Below are 18,248 nucleotides of genomic sequence, written 5' to 3' on the forward strand. Positions count from 1 at the left end.
AACGAAACATGATATCATTTTAAAATCATTCGTCCGTGCCATTTTCACGTTTCCGTTTCTTCTCCATCCCGTCGTATTTGTTTCCCCTTCGTTGTGCTTCTTCTTTCATCTGAAATCGTAATTTAGCGGCTTCTTTTTTTCTTTCTTTCTTTAGCTCTCGAGCACATCTCAAAGCATTTTTATGGTCATCGTGCCCGTTCTTGTATTTCTCCCTTCTTCCCCACATTCCGACGGGGTACGTGAATTCGTTTCCATTAGCAACATCATCCGGTTAACTGGTTACGATGGGCTTTCGGATTGTTCAAGAAATAACGTGTCAAGAAGATCGGTGGTTTGTAATTAATAGAGGATGTGGCGTTTCCTTTTATTTTCATATTTTTTCCTTTTTCCTTTTAGATTTATTACAGGTTCATAAATTCAATATTTTTCTCTTACAAACGAGCTTACTTCCTTCGGTTTCTTTATCCACTTTATCGTATCTGTGGGCAGCTCGTTGCGTTAAGAGTTTTGTTTCCTTGATATTTACAATTTTAACGCACAAGTCGTACCTTTTGCTTCTTCTCCTATCACTAATACCCATTTGCTTTCGATCTTGCTTCTTCTTGCTTGCTCTCTTTTTTGTTTCAATTTTACAAGTATATTTTCATCGTTTCATTGCATTAATCATTTCGAGAATGCAGCTGTTATTTAGTGGCCCTATGCAAACCTCACATGAATTTCTAATCCAAACTGATTTCCTGCGAAGGCATTTAATGAAAACGGTACGTTATAGCACGTTGCTAATACGGCAATAATAAATAGTATCCGTCAGTATAGTTTATGCACGCTGCTATCTTGGCTTTCACTTTTAACCAATTGAACCAATTTAAAACAAGCAATTACAGTCTGATCTTATTGAGGTCTTGAAGTGATGTGAAAAGTTTCCCAAAATGCTAGTCGTGGGGTATACGACACAATGTTTTTTGATGTTCATAAAATAAGAGATAACACAAACAAAACGCTTAGCTTTCTTATCAACGTTTTTATGGTGGTAGGATGAAACGAATATTGCCATTCCCGTCATTACATGCTGCATTCTAACTAGAATTGAATCCTAATAATCTCGAGCTCATCGTCAAGGCGAATCATCATCTTGCGCTTGAAACAGGATAGCACTTTTTTCGTTTCAGATACATAGCTACATTTATCAAGCCTCGCTTTGAACTCGTATTAATTTCATTGCTCACATATCAAAGAGGGATTTTGAAATGCTCATACATCTATCTGACTGGTAAGAACTGTTGGGAAACGAACAAACATCCGTTGAACGTTTTAACGCATTTTGCACGTGAATCACTGTGAAATGCATTCAAACTTGCAGCAAGATATGAGATATGCCCACATGTGCAGTACGTAAACTTTGATCTGTGTATGACTTATGTTATGACTATCCTGCTGTCAGGTGAAACGCACTGTACCTCGAACGTCCATGTTTGATTGAAATGACCTTCCACTAGTACGGGTGAATTATAACAGCACTTCGGCTTTATGCAATGTGTTACTTTATACTCCTTTCTCGCAATTCTCACATCTCGTTCGAAAAATAATCTTAATATCACAGTTGATAGAACAAACACGATTGGACACCTTCGGTTTCTGTTGTTGTTGTAGTTGCAGTAGTGGTTGCTGTATGCTTTGCTCACACTCTCATTTGCGTTTATGGGCCTCTTTTCGTAGTAATCCTGCATGATAAGGGTTCTTGTCACACACGCTACACTGTCAACCGCTAAACAAACGCACAACGAGACACATTCACTTCTGGCACTCCCTACTGATGTACCGCCGCTCCCATCCGCTGTCCATACAGCGCTGCCGCGTATGGTGAGTAGTACTGTCCGAAAGCGGCCGCCGGATTGAAGGCAGCCGCCGCAGCCGCTGCCGCCGCACTGTACGGAGAACCGGGCATAGCAGTAGGAATGCCACCGGGCTTTACATACGGATGATAACGTGCCGCCGACAGTGGGCTAAGCGGCGGATTCGGGTAGCCTCGATGATGATGATGTAGCGACGACGGCGGGAAAATGCCGCTCAGCGGCATCAGCTGCTGCTGCAATGCCAAAGCTGCCGGATCGGACAGGTTAGCGGTGTGTGTGCGGAGATGAGACAACAGTTCATCGGTAGTATTGAACCGTTTGCCACAGTACGAGTCTCCGACAACCCAGTTGCACATGTACGGACGACTAGCGGCACCGGCACTACCCGGCGGTTGCGAACCACCCGAGTTAACGGCAGCGGCGGCCGCGGCAGCTGCAGCGGCGGCAGCGGCGGCCGAAGATGCTGGAGGATAGCCCGGATAGCCGGCAGGTGGCATTGAGCTCAGAGCCATGGCCATGTACTTCTGGTGATCGCACTGGGTACAACCCGCAGGACACTGGCTGCCCATCATCATCTGATGGTTGTGGGCCGAAAACTGACATCCAGTGCAGTACGGATCCTTGCAAATCGGTACTAGCGTTTCACCACCGGATGGAGTTTTGACCCGCGTGTAACTGAGGTACGGATTGGCACCGGCAGCACTCGCTGCTGCAGCCGCGGCTGCTGCCCCCGAGTAACCAGCTGCTGCCAACATGGCCGCATGATGATGAGTAAACGCTCCGGCGAACGGTGGCCTGAAGGCAGGATTCGTGTGGTCGATTCCCGACGGGCTGGGAAGACCAGCCGCACCCATACCGTACGGACTGGCCTTATAAGCAGCTGAGGGCGGCATAGTACCCGGATGCATCATTGCCGCCGACGGGCTACTGGAGGGCCCCGAGCCGCCTCCCACACTGTTGCCACTCACTTTGTCGCGATCACTTGGCGTGCCGACGGAAGAAGCTCGGCGGTTGGCTTCTGGCGTACTACACTTGTTGCCACTATGCTCACCACCATTGCTTTCCGTACTCTTGACACTAGCACTGCCACCACCACGCCCAGACATAGGCGACTCGGCACTTCCGCGTGGAGACAGGGCCCGGCCCTCCTTGCGCATTCCATCACTGTGATTATTATTATTGATTTGGCTCACACTGTTGTTGTTCAACACGTCACTTCCACTGCTCATCTTCGACGAAGGACGATCGTCAAGCGAGGACGATTTGCTAAGGTTCACTTTCGTTGTTAGCACATTCATCTCGTACGGCTTGAAGGCAAGCTTGATCTCCGGCGATGCGTCCGACTTGTCTGTCTTTACCGACGGTGATCGGGACGCAGACGAATTCGATGTCGGGTCCACCTGAGACGAAGCCGAAGAATTGCTGCCGGAGGACGATGTGCTGCTCGTGCTGGAGCTGTTGGATGACGATGACTTCTTGTTCTTTTCCGATGGTGAAACAAGAGATTTAACAGTTATATTGCCCGGATCAGCACCAATCTGGCTGCAGGTTTGGGCCAGCAACGCCAACGGACTTTTCTTCGCATCCAACTGTAAAGGGGAAAGAGAACAAATATGGATTAAAATAACCGATTATTTATTTGCATTTAAAAACAGTATGACTTTGTTTTCGATCAATAGATTAATTTGAAACTTACCGTGGTCGGAAGCGGAGAAAGATAGTCCGGTTGAAGGTATTGATTATTTCCAACTTGCAACATTGTGGTGCCTTCTAGTATCACCATTTGGGCGTTCTTTGGCGGAAATGAAATGAGTTGCAGTGAGTGATACGTTGAATTACACTACACGCCGTATACACTTGTTGTATTTTTTTTATATCTGTTGATTTGTTTGTTTTTTTTTTTAACACTAGTAAATGCTTCCCAACGTCCCGTCGGTTGATTAGTTTTGTTGGTCTAACTTTTTCTTGTTCAACACTTGTCAATTTATTAGAAGAAACATACAAATTCCTTCGCAACACACTGATTCATTTGCACACTGTAACAATCACATGGGAGATCTTGAGTGATCATATTTGTGGCAGGGCATATAACCGCATACACAGAGACACTTAACGCGCTATCAAATAGTGGAGTGATGCACACAAATTTTCAATAATCGCTGTTTTACAGTCACACTACACTGTTTTCAATAAAAATCGTATAAGATGCAATAAAATAATCACACTCGTCTTGTTCACGCTTAACACATCGCTCAACTAGACCATCAGTAGCACTGGACCACACTACCCAACGTTTATCGATAGCAATGATCGATGGGCGCGTTTTCAATAACAAATTTATGTTGGCGCTTGTTGTTTACTCAATCAATCACCATTCAGGCACCAATCAACACTTTGCATCGGAATTGTTGTGGCCTTTGCCTGATTCACACTCTGCCCACCTTGCTACGGGCCACAGCACTGCTCACACGTGTCGCACGGTACGTTGCTTGCGTATCAACACACATGCGTTTGATCGTATTCCAAAGTGTAATCGGTTCCACACACAATATAGGTAATCCACAGCAGGCGCGGTATCGGTAACCGTAGCGGAATTTGACGCGAGGACGACTACGTTCACTGTCGAACCGTTTTGTTTCGCTGACAAAGTTAGACTCATTCTCAGAAGCCGTTGCGAGCTGCCATGAACCACAGCTGAGAGCCAGGCGAAATTTCATGATGGATTCCGTGTGATGAATGGCCCCTTTCGACCAATCACAACGCTCCATTTCGATATCACGCACACTCTTACGCGTGTTCGCTTGCGTTAAATTCTCTCACGCTCTCACGGTATCTCTCTCCTCTCCGAGAGAGGCGGTAGAGCCGTCACGCACACCACCATACACGCTCCGGTTCGGCCATAGCTGGCGCTGCTGCCAGAGCAATAAAGAGAATCTTTTTTGAAACGCATCCAAATAGCACCACAGGAGGGGAACTACGCGGGAGAGCAAACGGAAGATGTACAACCCATGAAAAGTAAACAAAAGTGAGCAATATTCCGAGAAAACCACTTAACACGTCAAGCATAAATTTGAACAAAGCCCAAACGAAGCCGCACACACCAAACAGACCCGACTCGGCACAAACACAATTGCACCCAGGCGGAAACGACGGTGATGATGCTCGCTGGCTCGTTATGTGCGTACTTTGTTCACACCCGGGGTGCTCGAGCAAGGGAAAAAACTAACACGGCCACCTCGAAACGTACCCCTTCTTGATGTGTCGTTTTGTGGCTCGTTTATTGTTATTATTATTTTTGCCTCTTTCACGACCCCCGCGATCAGCGGTACCACCCAGAAGCAGCATCAGGGGCTGTGAAGCGGATGCTGTTTAAACGCGTACTGTTGAATTCACTGTTGACTTTGATTTGATGAACGCATACACCCCGTGATCTACGTCAAATTGACAGATTTCGCGACGATGTTGCACGTTGCAGTTTGTCCTCTCCGTGTTGGGAACTCTAGTCGGTGGCTTCAAAAAGACAGCTAACAGCCAAACTTAGATGCACTTATATCCTCTACGCGTTGCGTGCCCAGTTTGATCGACACGCAAACCATATTTGAGATCGATGCTTGGCTTGTGGAACGTGTACGTTTTGCATTCTTCTTCAACCGTGTCTTATTATTGTACCGGCAACGTATCATTACTTGGCGTGGTTGCTATTTATTGTGAAGTCCAGCGAGCAATTTGCTTCTCATATAAACCCTTCTTATAATAATGGCTCCCATGGAATCTGCATGATACGATATATTATTACAGTACTGCAACAATTATACTCATTTACGTAGTGCGTATAAAATACACACGGGAGCACACCTTTATTATCCATCTATTCAGTATTTAGCATGGCAGTAATGATCAGTACGATTGCGATTAATCTGCATGTAATAAGAATAATTGCTCATATTACACATTTATTACCCTGTTCGTTATGAGAGGACGAGAACAAAAATATTTATGTTTGTTTCGAACTTGTTCTTACTAAAACAGCACTATCTCTTTGTATTCAAGTATAAAACGACCACTACAGTTGTGTAAATAAAAATGTTTTATGTATCATTGCCCAATTCAACAAATCATTGCTTGAAGATAATCGTTATTATTTTAATGATTTATTTTTATGGATTGAATTATCAGTTATTATGAACATCAGAAATATACAAACACTTCATTTATTTCATAATGTTGATATTTTATATTATTTTATTAATCAAGCTGTTCCTACTTTATATCTTCATCTTGGCGTAAGCGATATAAGCGGAGCTGTTAGAAATAATTCCCATTCACCTTAAACGTGAATGGTACAATCAATTTACTACCCTGTGAGAAACACAGTTGTCTCAATTTGCATCAACACAACCATCGCGCTGCTGTCTTCAACAGCGACGTTCTTTCGGCTTCAATTAATTGTGCTGCTTATTCGAGCATCGTTCGGCGTCATTTACTAGCTGTCAATTATTTGCTAAATTTCATCTCCTCACATCACGCTGGTACAAACGAAGGAATAGCCGCCACGTCGAACGGCAAGGATCATGAGACTGATGATCGCACCTCTTCACAACGAAACGCCCACCCGCTCATCAGATCAGGCATGGCCGGAGCCGGCGACCACCGCTACGACGCTTTACGACAGGCCCGTGCGATCTTGAGTGACTACTTCTACTCGTTCTAGCGTCTTTCTTGTGCCCTTTTCCGTCTGATTGCTGTGTGTCCATCCATTGCCGCTCCGGCCAGACTACTTATAAAAGAAGAGGAAACCGCCCAGTTCTGCCCCTGCCGCTAAAGACCTCGCTGATACCTTAACCAAGCTCGCTGTAGACGCATGGATGAAAGATTACATGCCCAGAGAGAATGAAATGCCGCAGATTGGAGTGGAAAATAACACGATTCTGACAGCAAAATTACACTCGATTCCGACAGTCGGACATGCAGCTCAGATTGCGATAGATTGGGTTGAGGGTCTTTATGCCGGTTAGTTGATTTTTTCTGCCTTTGCTATTTTCTTTGCTTTCCACTTTGCTTCGGTCCTTTTGGTGTTGGACGCGGTGCACAAGGGTGCCTTGTTCTTGGCAGCTGATGCTTTCCGCTAACAGTTTACACGCAACGAACAGGAACAGCATAGACAGCGGCTCCTTTCTCGTGGGTTTGGGTAATGGAAAAATGATGAGAACACTTGAGAAAACAACACAAAAAAAGAGCCGTCGTTTCATTGTATGGGCCGATTCAAATTGAGCCAAGGCGACGGAAGCTCACTGTTTTACTCAAATTAACACCACCGGCTTATGAAAGGATCCATTAATCTTCCATTTCGTTTTGTTGGTTACGTTACATTTTAATCAACAATTTGAGGTATCTATGGCCAGACGATTGTATTGTTGATTTACTTTACCAAATAAGTAGAACAGAAAGTTTACGATTTTTTAATGATCTTGTTTGTAAAGAAACAAAAGGTTTATACAAACCATCACTATACCTTGTTATATTTAAATTTTATTTTATTCTGAGATATCATGCATCACGACATTGAACGGAACCAAATACCACGCTTTCTCCCTGATCAACTCGATGTGCTCACCCAAGAAGGTGTACAATTATGTCCATTTTGCGATCTTTTGGTATCATTTGAGAAGAACACAACGATATAATTAAATCGCTGCGCTAGGCTGAGGGTGGCAAAGGTCCATAATTATTTTCCATTCAGCACTCAGACAGTACTTCCTTTCCACACCCAATTTATGAAACGGGCCGCCAAACACCATTCTCATAATCAACCACTGTTAGCACGTTCGTCTTTCATTCACCAAGGCAGGCACCAAGGAGTGTACCAAGGGCGGTCCTGTGAAGAGGTCCTCGAGGAAGCACCACCGGTTTTCCGTCTACCAACGCGTGTTTGATGTTGCTTTTCGGCTTTGCCCTTGGCCCCTGTACCGTGGTTTGAAAATGTTCGTTTGGCATTTCTTTCGCACCTCCCAGCCGGGTAGCGTTAGACCGCCCGTAGTGTAATTATATTTTCTTTTCCAATCGAAAAGCGCTGCAAGAGGCACTCGATAGAGATCCAAAATCTAAGAAACAATATTTATTCTGCACTTCTAGTGAAGCTGCCGATTGCTGCTGTCGTGTTTGCGCAAAGAATACACAGACACACACACATACCAAGACTAAAAAAGCATTCATAAATGCACTCGTTTTAGTGTGCGCCTTGCTTTCACATTATAGGGCATATATTTTTTAAATTTAATATTATGATGAATATTTCACATGTTGCTCAAATTAACTTCTAAGATGGAAATAATTTACTTTCAGTATTATGTCAGCAATATACTTTATATAGCATATAGCAATATACAGCTAGTACACATAAGAGTAGTCATATGTATAAAATCAAAACTGCAAATTCATTTATATGACATCTACTAACATCTAACCATAACGGATCGGTAAACTAACTATTTATTGTATGACTAAACCACAAGATTTGCTTTTTTGGACCAATAGAATAAACCAATCACGTTTTTAGATAAATTAATCTAGGGTTCCTTAGATCTAGAAGTAGTAAAATAAAAAATAAGCTACATTCTGAACTCATTGCTTCAACTTCGATTTCCTGCCAAGTATTGAATATGTGCTTTTTAGTTGACAAGTGATTTTTCCATACCAAAATTTCCTATTTTTTATCTGGGAAAGCTTTGATATTTTTGAGCGTTTTTCAAAAACCGGTTTCCCCATATAAACGCATGATTTTTAATGGAACTGTTAGCGAACTATCGAGCGTTTAATTAAAAAGCATACCAATTACTGAATTCTGACTGTAGTTCTATGTATTAGTCGGTTCTATGTATTAGAGACTTATCTCATTTCTTTTCAATTTAATTTTTTCATAATTTTATCAATATATTGATTCCAACTCGCATAAAATAATAATGAAGATAAATAAAAATCAAAGTACGTTCAAACGGGTCTGACAGCGTAAGGGCAACAATCAAAACAACAAACGTTATCTTCTTCACTATTGCTTTCTTTGCAGCAGCAATGGAATCCACTGTTTCGTCATGTTTGTTAAAGAGGTAAATTTAGAAACGCTTACATCTCTTACCTAGGTGCTGCAAAGCATAAAGTATGGTATATATAGGACCTCCATTCTCTCTAAAGCCCCGACCAATAAACAAAACCCAAACTCTTTAATACGTCTCGTCGTAAAGCAGAAAACCACTCTCATATAGTGGTCATATTTTATTTGCTTGTCGCTGCCGGGGTAATTATTTTATAAATTAATGTCACTCGTGCCAACATCTTAGGATCTCTAGCGTGTCGGGCGGTGACGGGGCGAGCGAACTGGCAGAGGGAAAAGGAAGGTTGCTACGTTAAGCAAAAGAGACCATAAATCTAGCGAACTGTGTTCGAGTGCGGTGAAGAACAACAGCATCGCACCCACGACAGAGGGCGTAATCGCGCTAGTAATGTGCGCCAGTTTTCATGGTCCAAAATGGCGATAAAAGAAATTGCACCACGTCCATGGCAACGGCAATGGGAGCAATAATAACGATAATATTAAGCAAAGCTGCAGTGACGGCAGTAGAAATTGTCTTATACTGATCATTAAACTGACTGAGAGTGAGATATCATTTAGGAAAATTAAATGCCAGATATGAGCACCGCACGGGGAACGGAAACCAATAGCCGTGTGGCCGGAACACAAACCCAGCCGGTTGCGTACTACCATGCGCGGTGCGGAGGGTGTGAGCTAAAGCTACTCATTTTTCATCAGGTTTACTCGCTCTGGCTTCGTAACGAGGGTGAGATAATGGCGCACCGTTGGAAACGGATGAAGTTGTGTAGAGTTGAATTTATTGTTATGATCAGTTAACATGGTGCTCACTTACTCACATGCCTGCTTACTGGCTTCTTTTACCTTCGGCATCTACAGCCACTACAGTCATCGCGCACCTAAGGTGCAGACTGCAGGAACAGCGAACGAGCGGTGGTGTGTGACATTAAATGGATTTTTTCCCCCGCTGCTTCGCCACGACACGAAAACAATTTACTTTATGCGGTTTTATGGCGGCATCGAGCGTACCATGTTTATATATGGTTTAGCTTGTGTAACATTAATCAACCCATAAACAGAGTCTGCGTTTCGCGCTTACCAGTAGAATCGGAGCGTCGGAGTCTACAAAGTTTTGGAATGAAATTATTTTCCATATTCAGCTACTGGACCCTTACGATAAGACGTCGGTCCTTTCTCGTGTGATTGGTTGGGTGTGACGAATGGAATCACCATTCAAACAAACCTATGTTTGTATACTTTTAACTTATTTGATCATCTCAATCAGTTTAGACCATCATTGAAATATGTAGAGTGTTTGCATTATCCGGAATCAGACAGTATAAATTAAATTAACAAATACGAAGAAAATATTTTCCCTCTAAAATTGGTCAAAGTAATCGAAATAATCGAATAATTATAAACTCGTTAAAAAATATGCACCCGAATTGAATGTTCGTTTATTTAAAAAGTAAATGCTATTATTTCAAATATATTGTTGGAGTAAACTGTTTTTAAACATTTCAATTAAAAAATAATTTTTCAAAAGCCGTTAAAGTGCAAAGATCGCCAGCCTAGATGTATTAATCAGGGTAACGGCCTTTCCACATTTGAACGCCAATTTGTAGCTCCAAGAAAGACAGAGATTGAGATTGTTTGAAAAATGGTCGGCCGTCTGTATGAAAAAGCATGTGATTTATTTATTAACTCATGGTCGCTCAAATGGCACAACACAATCCCAGTCGGTGTACAGCAGCAGCGCCTAAACAAAACACAGCGGCAACAAAAACTGCAGCGCTAATGTATAGATGTCATACACACACACTTATACACGCCCATCGAGGCCACAAAATCACGATAAATTGCCATGTGGCGTGCCATGATTCCAAGCCAGATACGACAGCCAGTAGCAGCAGCAGCAGCAGCATAGTGATGTGAAACGCTACCTCAAGATTTATCGAGCACACGCACAGGTCCGTCGGCGGGTAGGTAGGAAAGCTAGCTGTCCGTCTGAACTGTCATCGGCATCTTGAGTTTAGAGGGTTTTGTCGAGTGTTTGACCGACCCGACTCCACCACGACAGCTATGGGCCGCGACGAATACGGCAAGTAAAGCAGTAAAGCAGTGCGACCCATAATTGATCACCACTGCCGTAGTAGTGCATAACGAACATTTAGTCACGCGACGACTGAACACTCCACGGCCAATCTTCCACTACTACCACCTTCCAGTCGTACATTTAAAGCTGTTGGGCTGAAACTTAAACGCGACGGCGGTAACGCCGCAATGGGTACGCGGCCGCCGACTGATCGCGGTGATGCATTACCAAGCATCACCATTACGAACTCATTAACTAACATGTCATTTCACTTCGTTAATGCACCTTATCGCTTCGCGCGAGACCGCTGAAACTGTCAGCAAATTTCACAGCCCTAGACGCATAAATTTATGAATTGAACATCCGGTCCCACTTCGTCATTATCATACCGCAGCGTGATGGTGTGCAGCGTTCGGTGCGCAGTTGTCGCGCATCGTGTCGACTACAGTTCAAGCGTGCTGTGCGGCATGCATATGGTTTATGACGCTCATCCATCAGTTACACTTGCATTTGTTTTCGTTGTTCCCTCGTTCTACGGGTAAGATACTATAGGGATTCCATGGAATATGATAGAAGCCTAGTGAAATTACAAGCTACCATCGTCATTAACCATCTAACATTTTTAATACATTTTTGTTTATATCCCTAGTTAACAAATCTTTTTTTGTTAAAAGAATCTTACTAAAAATCGTTTCTTCTGGTTTGTTTAACATAGGATGATGTAATTTAGCAAATGCTCACTTGTTTAGTGGGCGATTACGTGGTAGTTTCGCAGCTTGCACGACTTAACAACATGCCCGTCCTTGGTTCATGCCTCATATGGACCGTCCCTCCGTAGCAAGGATTGACTAAGCGGCTGCGTGGTACTGAATAAGTTTCGAGAGCCTGCACAGGTCAGCATGTCTGTGTAGGACTTTACGCCACAAAACTTTTTTAGAAATTGAAGTAAATGACTAAACAAATTAAGGCATTTGATTTTTATCAGCCCGTGAATATAAGGAGCAGCCTGCCATTCCGAATTGACTGATAATACAAGAAGGGATTATAAAGAAGGTATCGTGGCCTATAAAATTTCATTTATTGATTTTCAAAACCAACAAAATGTGTGTATGGTGTAAATGGTGTTATGGCGACTTTACTCTATCCAATACAATATGAACAGTATTTGTATAAGTATTTTTAATTAACGAATTCAAAATATGGACGTTACACGTAAAAGTCGATTTGAAATTTAAACGAATCAAACATAAATAGTTTTTGTAAATGGAAATTAATCAGTAAGCCAATAAAAAAAAACATCGACTAGTACACTTCAGGTACAAGACAAAGTAAAATACTACCAAAGAAAAAGAAACTACGTGCTTGGGAATTCAATTTATAGTTAATTACTGAAAATTGTTCCATTTACTCTTCCTCCGTTAGAGTTATGTTTTAAATTCCGCTTGATGGCACTTAAAACTAAGAAAATCAAACTCAATTACTAGAACTACTACAAGTTGAGCGAACAAATACTTATCAACATCAAAAGAAACATCAAATTATAGCTATAAATCATTCATGTTACGTACGTTTTGGTCGTGGCACCTAAAGCGCACGTAATGGCACGCTCTTATCACACACACAACAAAAACTATATTGCCCATGTTAAATCCCTCGAAAACACACAACGATTAGAGTAACGATCGTCACTCAGTTGTTTTCATTTTCGTATACAAGATGAATGAACACACATGCAATGTTACGACTAAATAAACCTATATCAAACCTTAATCAAGAGATGGTTCTGTGCAAGAATAGGTCAGTTGATACAGATATAAATTATATTTGACAAGTTATTAATTATACTCAACTATTTGATTTTTCTCGTGAAAACGGCCATGGTACATCACTTAGATTCAATTACTTACGATAGTAGTTCTTCATATGACATCTTAAAATCCAATAAACAGAGACACGTTCTAAACGAAAAAAATAGTTACATTACGTATCTTTAAATGTTTTTGAAGATATCAAAGGTTGCGCTTGTAAAATGTATCTCTACTTTCTCTGCATTATGTCATACTCACACTTTTTACAGTCAATCATTTTGAAAAATTCAATCCGAATTTAATCACATACACTACGTGTGGTTTAGGAATAATCAATTAGTAGAAAAATTGTAAAACAATCCCCTTTCCGTAGCTTTAACCTAACGTTAGACAAAAAACGGTATCCATTTGAGTCATGTAATAATAATGTCCTTCGTTTAGTTAGATATATCAAACCAGAGGCAAATCGAGTTGTCTAACACGGATCATAGTAGAAAATCAGCATTTTTCTTTTTCTCTATCACTCGAGTCACATCTGGGTCGAACCTGTCTTACAACAACATAACAACATCAAAAGTTGTGAAAATGTATTGTGAAGGGTTAACCATATTTATTTTATTACACTCAAAATCCCATTTAGAGGAATGTGGGGCAAAATTAATTAAAATTAAATAAATAAATAAATAAATAAATAAATTTGAATATCTTTGAAAAAAAAAGGTCATTTGCATTATTAGCAACTTAACAGGATTACAATGTCTGCTAATGTTTGTAAAACATAAAATACAATGTATAAAATCCACCATAAACGTTTCATAATCAGATTTTGGATTAAGAAGATTTTAAAACAATTGAATAAACTAGCAAATAAAATGTTTGCTGAAAACGATGTAATTTTCACCATCTCGAAAATAAGCTTTCGTAAGAATTTAACAAAAAATTTGGAAAAAAATAGGTGGAAAAAGGCATATGATATTCTTATATGATTTACGTGAAAAAAGTAACCATTTTAATCAATGTAAATGTAATTTTAAAGTAAAAGTTTTTAAAATGTTTCGCTTGGGGCAAAATGGTCGTTCCAGCATGGGGCAAAATGATTGACAGGAGCATATATTAAGCACAGGAGCAATATATTTGTTTTACATAACGAAAAATATGCTATATATATACCTTTTCGACAAGAAAGATTACAGAATAAACAAACATTATGGATTTCAGCATTTTACTAAATTATTTTACAAAACCTTTGAATCCAAATTTCTACTCTCACAATTCTACCAAGATGCAAGAACTTAAACCAAAGCTAATGTTGCTGCCCAATTTGCCCCTTTGTTTTGATATGTTTCGACATTTGGTGTATGACCATTTACCCCCATAGCGATACCATTTTACCCCCCACAATACATTTTCACAACTTTTAATGTTGATTTTTAAATTTAATTTGTTGATTTATATTTGTTATTCATGCGTCTATTTCTGATTGTTATTCATGAATAAGATGTTGAAGCAACGATTGTCGTCAAAATATCACCGTAAAGTGGTTTACTCAATGGGATACAGAGCAAAATCCTTAACAATGCCACTTTGCCCCGCTTTCCTCTACTGTTAAACTACAAATTTTTTTATATTAACACCTTGAGTGCCATGGCTATCATGTATGGTAGCCAGTTATTTTTCCTGGGGGGCCATGGCTATCATTTATAAATAACTAGGGGTTACTGTACTATTAATTTAATTTAAAATTTTCTGAAATATAAACCGTATCATAATGGAATTTCCAAATAAGATGCAAAAAATACTTTTACCTTTTACCTTTTTAATATTTAATATTATTTTTGAAATCAATAATCCATTAATTATTCCCATAAATGGTCAAAATTCCAAATTTTGAATTTTCATACCATCAAAGAGAAATAAAAATAACAATATCAACTAAATGTAAACCTACATTGTTTACACGGTCGTTATTTTGCTATCCATTTCATCAATGGAACAAGTAGTTGAAATACTATCCATATAAAAAACATAAAAACCGGAACATAACATGAAAAAACACAAGAAAACATTATAATGCCATTTTAACATTCATCATTTTCACCGCATTTTAGATTGTTTATATTCAATTACAGTTCCCCGGGAAACATGGCTACCATATAAAATAGTCAAAAAAAATGTAAACAAAAACTGCAGGAAAACATAAACATAAATGGTCTGGCACTCAAATGTTAAACAACAAATAAAATAAATAATTAAAAAAAACCACTAACATGACAAGGTCTTCATAAATATATTAATAATATTTCATATTTGACCTAAAGCTGCCATTCACTTCGTCCCTTCAAATTGTCGCATGACCTTGTCGTTGCTTTCGACAAATCAGTTATTGATTTCACAATTTCACTTTTTTTTCTAAACAAAACCATGTGCATCCATCTCGTGTAAACAAAAATTGTTTTTGGTACAAACAAATCAAAGAAGATTGATTGAAGATCTTTAACTCTGAGCGTTTACCGTTTGAAACATCACTACATCCCTCCATTGTGCTTAAGGTCATACTATTTCAGAAACCTTAACGATTTGACAACGGTGAAAAATTAAAAATTCTACACCCGTGCCGCAATGATCTCAATATGACCTAATGAACTGACCATTTGCCTCACAAAAATATCCCCTAAAAATCCTTCCGAAGGGTCTCAGATGGTCGTCATCAATGTCGACGGGGTGACAAGCAAGGACAGCCTTTCATTCGCATGGTCACATTTAATTTTCATTGCAATGTATGCGAGTAGAGCCTCCTGCAGTGAGCAAATGATCAATCCTAGGGAAACCTGGAAAACATTTGGTGAAATTCAATAAATCACACTGCAAGGAGCCATAGCAGCATGAGACCACAGGACACTGGTGCGATAGTGGTACCAAGGGACAGGGATTTGTAAATAATAGAAATATTACCAGATCCCTCCTCATGAAAGAGCCCGGTCTTTTGTATCCGTTTATTGGTGCTCATTTTTTACATTGATCGTTATCGACTACATACGGGGAATTTAGAACAATGTTTTGTATAAAATTGGACAGATCGGTGGCATGTAAACCCACCTCGATAATGGAAAAAATGCACTATGAAATATATCACAAAACGTACCAGCCAAGGCCTGAGAGATGAACAAATGTGGGTTTAATTTATTTGCCAAAATAAATTGTACAGTGTGTTAAAGAAAGAAAGTGAAACATCTCGCACACCAATAAGCTTGCACCCCATGCCTTACAAACGCGAAGAAGGTACGATTGAAAAGAAATAGGATAAAAACTGGTCAATATGAATCGCAAAACCCAAAAAAGCAAACTGTTCAAGGCCGTTTTAAGCGGCAAACGTCTTCAATACGATCCGAAGGTTATAGCATCGTTTATAACTCAGCACGATCTTCTAGTGTCCCTCCAAGAAGGATTCAATAATATAACCAGTTTAATAGCCCCCAATTTATCGTCCAAGTATTCTGGGCTTTTAATGTGCAATAGCTTCTTCAGTGTAAATTTGTGTTCTTTTATCATTACCTACTTTTACCAGTACATTCAATACACTGTTTAGGTCATATTCTTGTACTCGCGTGGATTGACAGTAAATATTTAATGGCGCTAAAATAACTTTAACGACACGACAATGACATCGCTCAAGGACATTGAAAGTATTATATGCATGCAAATAGAGTAATGCAGAAGGACGTATTTCAAAACTATTATAAATAACGCTTGTGTCTTGCCACAGCCTTTGCCATTAAGATACAGTACGTTGTAGTTCTATAATTATATTACATTAGAAATATTCCATCCATTCTTTTAGCTCCTGATGTACAGTCTGAATTAGAAAAGATAATCGTACCTGTACGGTGTCATTATTGTTATTCGTCATCATTATAGTTCGTTATAGTTAAGGTTTCATTTAAATTCCATAAATTATAATGTTCTAAACTTATTAAATGTCATCTGCTACTATCCTAATCCAATGATCCTAATTCATGTTATGTGCATTTTCCTAACCTCAATTTTTCAAAACAAACACAGTTATTTTAGAAACATTTATTTTTACTATCATCCCATCTTCATTGTCTTCCACAGCCACAGTACTCCAATGATGATGTTAATGATGCTGATAATGATGATTATGATCGATCGATGAGCTACCGTAATTAAAACATCTTTTAACCCGTGGATTGCCTGCCCAAGACCGCTCACTTAGTCGATCGGAGGCATTCCGCGCGCACATGAAAATATTACTGCGCCACGGCAGGAATGACAAGCGAGCTAAAGTGTGCGGACGAAAAAGGTGAAAATCCATCGGTCAAACAATGTGACACCATGTGTCTTGGCAGTAATTAAAAATGCCAAACGAGCGAACGACACCGCACAACACGGTGGGAGCTGCAGTGCTTCAGATTCCATCATTCACTGTGGATGGTGGATGGCAACGGATGGATGGAGCTGAGAACAAACTGAACAAACACCAACCAGACGACACCAGTGCGCACCATTTGAAAGAAAAAGCCGTCGATTGAAAAACCAAAACGTCTCACCACTTGACTGTTGACTGTCACCCGCTTGTTATGCACCGGAAACACCCTGTCTGTCATTCCACTAGTGAAACGGTGAGTACGCGCATGTTTGCCCGTACGAGTGAGTGTGTGTGTGTTTTTGTATGTGTATCCCTACGTGTGCATTTTTGCTTACAGTAGATTGAAGATAAATGCATGCTGTGTGTCCCTGGCGATGGATGCCATGCCTGCTTGGACAGTGACAGGCGGGAAAAGCTGAGAAACTGACAAGGCACTCAGCAACCGGGCACTGCCTGTTCGCCAGAACGAACCCGACCGATCTGTATTCTTTTGTGGATATTTGCGGCTATGGAAACGTGTGCGAGGTCGCAACAAAGTGAAGGTTCGCGAGCGGGTCCGTGCAGCCCTGCGCTGGAGAAGAAACACACAAAAAATGAATGAAACATGACTTGAATTTGTGCGACGAAAGAAATGTGTCTGTCTTTTCCATTCGTCACATGTCAAATAAGATGAATGACTGACAATTTCAAGAATGATTTGATAGATTTTCCCCCTCCGTGTACACAATAAGCCGATTAACGAGCGATTCCTTTTGCTCCCGTCGGCTCTTGAAAACGACGGACAGGAAGATGAAGGATGTAAACAAAAAAAAGAAAATTAAAAAAAAACCGAGGCACACACACATACGACAAAGAAAGACCGCCGATGGGTACTATGAAACGGCTTTGGCGGCATTGATGATGATGAAGTATTCAGTCCAGTTGAAGTGATGCTGCTGTGATACGAATTGGATAGATAGTTAAGCTCTGAACAACATGGGAAGGCTGGTGGAAGGATGAGGTAAACGATCAGACTCCAAGC

The 18,248-nt window shown here is 40.5% G+C and overlaps 1 protein-coding gene across 1 annotated transcript; it reads right to left on the reverse strand.

Annotated features, from left to right (window-relative positions):
• Positions 1-332: 332 nt before the first annotated feature.
• Positions 333-4,584, reverse strand: LOC120956522 (zinc finger protein Noc). The gene is made up of 2 exons (XM_040378028.2): positions 3,550-4,584; positions 333-3,442 (listed from the first exon to the last, which is right to left on the reverse strand). Exons 1-2 carry the CDS (start codon positions 3,634-3,636, stop codon positions 1,808-1,810), a joined length of 1,722 nt encoding a protein of 573 aa, XP_040233962.2. The 5' UTR covers positions 3,637-4,584; the 3' UTR covers positions 333-1,807.
• Positions 4,585-18,248: the final 13,664 nt, after the last annotated feature.

The sequence above is a fragment of the Anopheles coluzzii genome, chromosome 3 (genome assembly GCF_943734685.1).
Source record: "Anopheles coluzzii chromosome 3, AcolN3, whole genome shotgun sequence".
Lineage (NCBI taxonomy): Eukaryota > Metazoa > Arthropoda > Insecta > Diptera > Culicidae > Anopheles > Anopheles coluzzii.

Coding starts and splice junctions, on each gene's coding strand:
- LOC120956522 (XM_040378028.2), bottom strand. CDS start 3,636: ATGGTGATACTAGAAGGCACCACAATGTTGCAAGTTGGAAATAATCAA. Junction 3,443..3,549: donor TTTCTCCGCTTCCGACCACG/GTAAGTTTCAAA, acceptor TCCCCTTTACAG/TTGGATGCGAAGAAAAGTCC.